Raw genomic sequence first — 7,556 nt, 5'->3', positions numbered from 1 at the left:
ATCATTAACATACAGAAATAAAACAAAAACTTTTAAAACACAATTAATAGATTCACTCAGAAATTACTAAAGAACAAATCAAACAAGTAAATAAGAAAAATAATGAAGAATGAAAACAGTGAATGTAAGTAAACACACAAACATTCACACGTCTTTTCACTCTTAAAGGATTAGTTCACATCAGAATTAAAATTTCCTGATAATTTACTCACCCCCATGTCATCCAAGATGTTCATGTCTTTCTTTCTTCAGTTGAAAATAAATTAAGGTTTTTGATGAAAACATTCCAGGATTTTTCTCCTTATAGCGGACTTCAATGGAGCCCAAACGGTTGAAGGTCAAAATTACAGTTTCAGTGCAGCTTCAAAGAGCTTTAAATGATACCAGACGAGCAATAAGAGTCTTATCTAGTGAAACAATCGGTCATTGTCTAAAAAAAAAATGTAAATGTATATGCTTTATATAAACAAATGATCACCTTCAAAGAACTTCTGCCAAAACCGCACTTTTGTATTCTTCAGAAAGTTTACGCCTTCCCTATTCTACTTACGGAAGAAATGAATCTGCTGCTGCATTCGTTCTGTAAGTAGAATATGGAAGGCGTAAACTTTTTGAAGAATACAAAAGTGCGGTTTTGGCAGAAGTTCTTTGAAGGTGATCATTTGTTTATATAAAGCATATACATTTACATTTTTTTTCGACTGAAGAAAGAAAGACATGCACATCTTGGATGACATGGGGGTGAGTAAATTATCAGGAAAATTGTATTTGAAAGTGAACTAATCCTTTAATATCTGCTGCAGATGAAGTTGAGTTTGTGAGATTCAGGAAGGCTGATCCAGCGCTGATCTCCTCCAGACTGAACTGCTCCTTTTCTCTTCTCGAGGTTGCAGTTTTCCGGTTCTACTCCGTTCCCTGGAGCCCAGTTCTGATAGCACACGATCTCTCCGCTCAACCAGAGCCACATGTTCATAAGGCAGTAGTTGTGTAAACCCAACCACACCGCCTCAGTAGACGCCTGTTTAATCACATTCATCACACGACGCTGAATCTCCTCTGAATGAACCGAGACCAGATCCACATTATTCTGTCTGCAGTATCTCAGAGCTTCAGACCACGTCAGCTTCTCTTTGATCAGAATCAGTTTATCTGGACACAAAACAAACCACAAGCAGAAACTAGAGAGAGACTGATCAAAAACAACATGCAGAACAAACACTGTGGAGGAATTTGTCATGTCAGACATGTAGTGTGAACTTTAAGATATCTGGAGGTGATGGATGGATTGTGTGTGTTTGTGAGGATCTGCTCACCTTCATGACACACAAAAGGAAACTGGTAGTTGCAAAAGTAGTCATTCCATTGTCCCTGAGTGTTCGGATAAATCTCTGCACAGTTTTGATTTTCTCCAACATTATTAGGTTGACTAGCATTCCAGTATCTGAATGAGGAGTTACTCTGATCTGACCACTGCCATGAGTCTCTGAACAGACCGATCCAGACATCACCAGATATGTGATGATCAGTGATGAACTTCTGAAGCTGTTGATTCTCATTCTGGTTCCTCACACTGACCAGATCAATGTGTTTCTGTCTGCAGTAACTCTGAGCTTCTCTCCAATTCTTCATCTGATTGACAAAGACGAGTCCTGTGTTCACTTTAAGAAAAACAAATGGAAACAGATTCATGAATCAGTTTGTTCATTATTCTTATGCTGCTTTATGGTTTTGTTACGTTCCACGTGTGTTGTGTACACTTTTACGCTCTTCTGTCCTCCTATTTCCTCTCTTACTGGCTGCTTCGGCTGCCAATCTTCATTTCTGACGTCATGATGCCCTGCCCATCTGCTGATGTGCCAGCTGTATTTAAGGACTTGATTTGACCGTGTGTTCATGAGTCTCTTGTTTGTCCTGAGCAGTTAAACTGATCTCTGTTCTTCAGAAAAAACCTCCAGCTCCTGCAGATTCATCAGTTTTCAAGCATTTTTGCATATTTGAACCCTTTCCAGCAGTGACTGTATGATTTTGAGATCCGTCTTTTCACACTGAGGACAACTGAGGGACTCAAACACAACTATTAAAAAAGGTTCAAACATTCACTGATGCTCCAGAAGAAAACATGATGCATTAAAAGCTGGGGGGTGAAAACTTTTGAACAGGATGAAGATGTCACAATATTTCTTATTATATTTCAATATTACTGCCCTTTGGAACCAACAGAAGATACTCACATATTTCCCGGCAGAAAAATTAAGCACAATTTACCTTGATATTTTACTTCAAAAGTTTTCACCCCCCGGCTCTTAATGCATCGTGTTTCCTTCTGGAGCATCAGTGAATGTTTGAACCTTTTTTAATAGTTGTGTTTGAGTCCCTCAGTTGTCCTCAGTGTGAAAAGATGAATCTCAAAATCATTCAGTCACTGCTGGAAAGGGTTCAAATATGCAGAAAATGCTTGAAAACTGATGAATCTGCAGGATCTGGAGGATTTTTCTGAAGAACAGAGCTCAGTTTAACTGCTCAGGACAAACAAGAGACTCATGAACAACCATCACAAAACACACAAACAGTCGATCATCAGGTAACCACACACAGTATTGAGAATCAATGGTTCACATACTTATGAATGGGGTTATTTTAATAAATTCAGCTATTGTTTTTTCTTGTGAACTAAATGTAAACATCTTTTATGTAAAATATCTTACTCAGGACAGTACTAAATAAAAAATAACATGCATTTTGTATGATCTCACTTATTTTATTAAAATTATTCACATTTTCACAGATTCTGCAAGTGGTTCACATACTTTTTCATGCCACTGTATATATACTGTTAATGTTTAATGTTCAGTTATGTTTGACATTGAAAGAGTTTCTGTTATTTTGAAGTTTTGATCATTGTTCAGAAGAGAAGAGCTTATGGTTCGGTTGTGAACAACAGCATGAATTAATACTATGAATCATGTTGTTTTGATCAATGATCAATATCTTTGCTAATGTAAGTACAGTAACAAGTTTGTTTCTACTTGTTCTGTGCAGCATTCAGTCTTTTAATTGAACAACACGACTCAAAGTCAAATACAAACAGATTTACATTCACTCAAAATCAAACAAAACTAAGAGTCAAATTAAAATAAAGAAGCACATTTCACTAAAAATATTAAAATCATTGTATCATAGTAGAGTCCATTAAAGAAATCAAGCTATAAAAACTACTCAAAAATATCATGTGTAATATTGTTATCATATTTTTTGTTTAAGTAGATCACACATAACAATTTTTACAGTAACACAATAAAATCACACTGACAAGATCTGAGCTTTGTTCTCACAACAAAAGTTTTGTTCCTAAATATCAAGATGGAGCAATGTTAAAATTATGTTAAAATGTTATGCATTCATTAATTTATTGTCATTTATGCTGGTCAAAAAATGGTTTTATATTTTTGAATTTATCATTTACAGTATAAAGTATAAAGAAAATATAATTCTCTAAGCTCTCTAATGTCAGATTCCCACAGTTATCAACAACAAAAGATCAACATTTGCTCAATATCAGTTTATTTTCTCAGAAGTTGAAAGTGGACAAACATCCACAGTCCTCTATATTTATGACTACGGTAAAAAGTAGCAGAATTTAGTATTGCATTAACATTTTGTACAATTGTAAGACTTTGTTTTCCTGTTCAGACAAAAACTGAGATCAAGCGCCCTGCAATAAACCCCACCACCACACACACACACACACACACACACACACACACACACACACACACACACACACACACACACACACACACACACCTTCCCTTCCCCCTGACTCAAGTCACTGAAAGTTCTCCAGGAAGGCATATTCTGTAACTTGTGTATCTATTGTTTTTTCTTTCATGTTTGGTATCATTTTAAATGTCTCAGTGCGATTGGTAATATGGTCTCAATTTCACTGCAGTCACTGGTATTATGAAGAAGATTGAAAACTAAGGACAGTTCTGTCCTCCTTTTGGGCATTGAAACACCCACTCCTCTCCCCCAAAACAGGTGTTGGTGTAATAAATATTTATAACTCTTTTGTTCTGGTCCTGGTATAAAAGGTAAAGTGCAAAGCAGTCATGGTAGATCTTCTGTAGCCAGAGACCCCCCCATACATAGATGGACAAGTGTCTTCAAACACTAATCCACCACTGTGTGCATGTGCATTTCCACTGATGTTATGCATTTATTATTTCTGAATTGGCTTCTAATTGTCCAACTACGTAATTGGCATGATACATTTTAACTTGACAAATAAAATGATATATTTGTTTCACTCTGGATTCTCCTGAAATTATGACCAGTAGACCTGCGTCAGGATAGATTAAAACTAAAGGTTCAATGAAAGGAGCATGTTGCACATCATGGGACTTTTTGATCTATCAACTGGCTTAGCAAGTTGCAGTACCGTGACTAAGAAAACTGTGTTTTTGTATGAACAAGCATGTGGCGCTTCGACTCAAATGCATTAGTAAACTCTGCACCCTCTGACTAAGATCAGAACTGGCGAGTTTGTGATCGTGAAAGGCACTCAACGGCCGAAGTGACTTTTCTAAGTGGGTCTGTAATGAACGAATCATTGAAAATATGAGATACCCAGAATAGTCAAATATCTAAATTAATACATAACAAATGATTAATTTCTAAATGTAAACACAACCTAAGAGTAATAATCATTTGAAATTGGAGTCAGATTAAACGAGTGAAATTAAGTGAACTTAACAGAGGCGCTGAAAAGACATACACGCGTTAACCTTCGCCCAGGCCGTCGGATTCCGTTTTTGGGCCGATGGGGGGTTCCTTACACAATATACTGTGTATTTTTCTATAAATGAATGTTTGTTGTCATTGTAGGGAGCTGAACTTACTGTTGTTAGATGAACTGCAGATGAAAGTGAAGCTGTTACTACATGTGCAATCTCCCCATTGTCCATTCATCATCACAGCACACCTCTCTTCTCCATTATCAGGTTGTGTAGGAGCCCAGTTCAGATAGAGCGCAGGATCACCTGAAGACCACTGCCATTTACCAACACCCGTCCTCTGCAGCCCAATCCAGATACGTTCATTATTCACACTCTTCCTCAGCTCGTTCATGTCGTTCATGTTGTCAACGGTGGCCAGATCTGTGTAATTCTCTCTGCAGTATCTCTGAGCTTCAGTCCAGGTCTTGTTCACGTTTATAAAGTGATACTGACGCTGAACACATTCAGATACGGAGCAGAGAGCTGTGAAAGAGAGGGTTTGATTTAATGCTTTTCATAACAGAGTCAAACCTGATGAAACTATAAACCATCAATAAAACAACAAACACACTCACCAATGAGAAGAAGAATGAAATATAGAGTTTGCTCCATTTCTGAGGAAGAAACACACTGAAAAACTCAAAGTCTAGTTGTGTTTGAAGAATGAACATGTGAGTTGTTCTTACTTTAGAGGTCGTGTGTTTCTGTCCTGAGTCTGATGTTTCTGTCTGCAGCTTTAAACAGTGTGATCATTATATCTGCTCTCATCCCTCATTCGTCATCACATCATTTGTGTATTTCTCTGAATACCTCTATATTCACTTTCCCTATATTTGTGTATTTGTCCAACTCTTTCCCTTTATTTGCATCTTGACGTCTATGTCAGTCAGTATCAGTCTATATGAATATGGACCTTTATTAAAACATTTACATATTAACATTCATAATTTATATTTTAACAACTAAAAAGCTGTTTTAATGTTATTGCTGGACTGTATAGCTCGTGTCACATCCCCGTTTGGTTTGACATATATGTTTACCTCTTTCCCCTTTTTTGCATATAGAAAGGGAGAAAAACTTTTTTTGCTCTTCTATTTCTTCTGAGCGCAGAGACCCCTAATGGTGGTGAGGAGACATTCACAACAGAGACAAGATCAAGACTCAGCCTGCATTAAAGGGATAGTTCACCCAAAAATGAAAATATTGTCATCAATTACTCACCCTCAAGTGTTTCCAAATCTGTTTATTATTTCTTTTGAACACAAAAGAAGATATTTTAAAGAATATGAGTATCTAGACAGTTGATGGAAGGTTGTTGGACTCTCATTATCCCACTGAAATAATAACATCATCTTCTGCTGCTGCTGTTTCAGTCTTATTTCCTCTAAATACTTGATTGTGATTGGCTGGAATGCAGACATTAAAACATTGTTACATTTTTTAGAATTCATCTCTTTGTGAAAATTCTTATTTTGTTTAATTTCGGACTCCTGCTGTTTTACTGTTTCTTTGAACACATTTGCATGTAATTCTCATCACTCATTTTCTTATGCCCACACCACATTTAAATATTCAGGATGGACAATATTTACATCTCTGACGTGAAACAGAAGGAGAAACAGTGAGTGTTATTGTTCTAGTCATATTTCATCTATTTTTTATTTCAACAACAGGAAAGATACACTATAACCGTGTCTCATTTCAGAGGCTGTGTCCTCAAAGTCCATGAAGGTCGAAGCGAGCATTGTTAAATGAAACGTGTAGCGTCTGTCAATCAGGCACACAAAATTACTCATTATATTTAAGGAATTACCCATAAACTTACTCTATCAAAGCTCTGTGAACCCATCCCCCTAAAATGCATCCCAAACGTAGCTAAACTACAGGAAGAACTAGGTGTCCTGTTACAGATACATGGACCTTTTACGATCAGGAAGAATTTTGCCGAGACTAGTGACTCATTCTTTCTGAGAAGGACAAATAAACACATGACAGATATACGCCCTTCAATGTTGTCTCTGGCAAAGGATTCCTCCAAGTGGCCCAAACACTAATAAACATCGGAGTTAAGTACGGTGCAGTTGATGCTGATGCTGTCATATCACATCGCCACATTCATTTACACGGTATACTGATACACTAGGAAGCTAGGGAGCTGTTTGAGACGCAGGGATAGTTTGTAGGGGTCTTCCTCGTCTACTTACTTCCTCTTCGTCGTCTTGGTATCAATGTGTGCTGTTTTACACTTGAGCAGCACCAAGTCGTGTTTTACTGTAACTTCAGCAGCTCCAGGCATGTGAACAAAAGCGCCACTCTCATTGGTCTGCCAATTTTTAACGCGGCGCGTCAAACCAGAAAAATGAACCCGAGGCGTTTTTTTAAAAAATGGCGCTTTTACGCCTCACGTTTTTCACGTCGGTGTGCACACTCACATTGGCACCCTTTGTTTAGTCACGAGACGTTAAACGTCGGCGATAATCGCACGTGATATTCGTCCCAGTGTGTTCAGGCCTTGAGGACCAAACAAACTTAACAGAACCTTTCAGCAGATTAGTTAATGGGCACACAACAGACGAAAAATTTTGACTAAAAGCCTGATAATACCCAGCCATACCCAGAAAGCACATTAATTCTTTTTTCATAGAAGGAACAGGGAATATTTCAATAGCACACACTTTTTCTTGCAACGGGCAGATGCTACCTTGTCCCACCTCCCATCTCGGATAGACCACAGTTGCTTTCGCAAATTCACATTTGGTCAAATTTACCGTAAGATGAGCT

At 37.5% G+C, this 7,556-nt stretch overlaps 1 protein-coding gene across 1 annotated transcript; it reads right to left on the bottom strand.

Moving 5' to 3' along the window:
- Nucleotides 1-670: 670 nt before the first annotated feature.
- On the bottom strand, nt 671-5,571 carry LOC125264304 (C-type mannose receptor 2-like). Its single transcript, XM_048183545.1, has 5 exons — nt 5,462-5,571; nt 5,351-5,389; nt 4,899-5,258; nt 1,314-1,658; nt 671-1,149 (listed from the first exon to the last, which is right to left on the bottom strand). The coding sequence occupies exons 2-5, from the start codon at nt 5,385-5,387 to the stop codon at nt 788-790; spliced, it is 1,104 nt and encodes a 367-aa protein (XP_048039502.1). The 5' UTR covers nt 5,388-5,389; nt 5,462-5,571; the 3' UTR covers nt 671-787.
- Between the last annotated feature and the right edge of the window lie 1,985 nt (nt 5,572-7,556).

This window comes from Megalobrama amblycephala, linkage group LG3 (genome assembly GCF_018812025.1).
Source record: "Megalobrama amblycephala isolate DHTTF-2021 linkage group LG3, ASM1881202v1, whole genome shotgun sequence".
Lineage (NCBI taxonomy): Eukaryota > Metazoa > Chordata > Actinopteri > Cypriniformes > Xenocyprididae > Megalobrama > Megalobrama amblycephala.
This window is presented reverse-complemented; position numbering and strand designations above follow the sequence as displayed.

Bases quoted from the DNA above. Each gene is read 5' to 3' on its own strand.
- LOC125264304 (XM_048183545.1), bottom strand. From the start codon at position 5,387: ATGGAGCAAACTCTATATTTCATTCTTCTTCTCATTG. The intron at 5,259-5,350 runs GTGAGTGTGTTT...TCTCTTTCACAG, and splicing joins TTTCATTCTTCTTCTCATTG to CTCTCTGCTCCGTATCTGAA. The intron at 1,150-1,313 runs GTGAGCAGATCC...TTTTGTGTCCAG, and splicing joins TCCTTTTGTGTGTCATGAAG to ATAAACTGATTCTGATCAAA.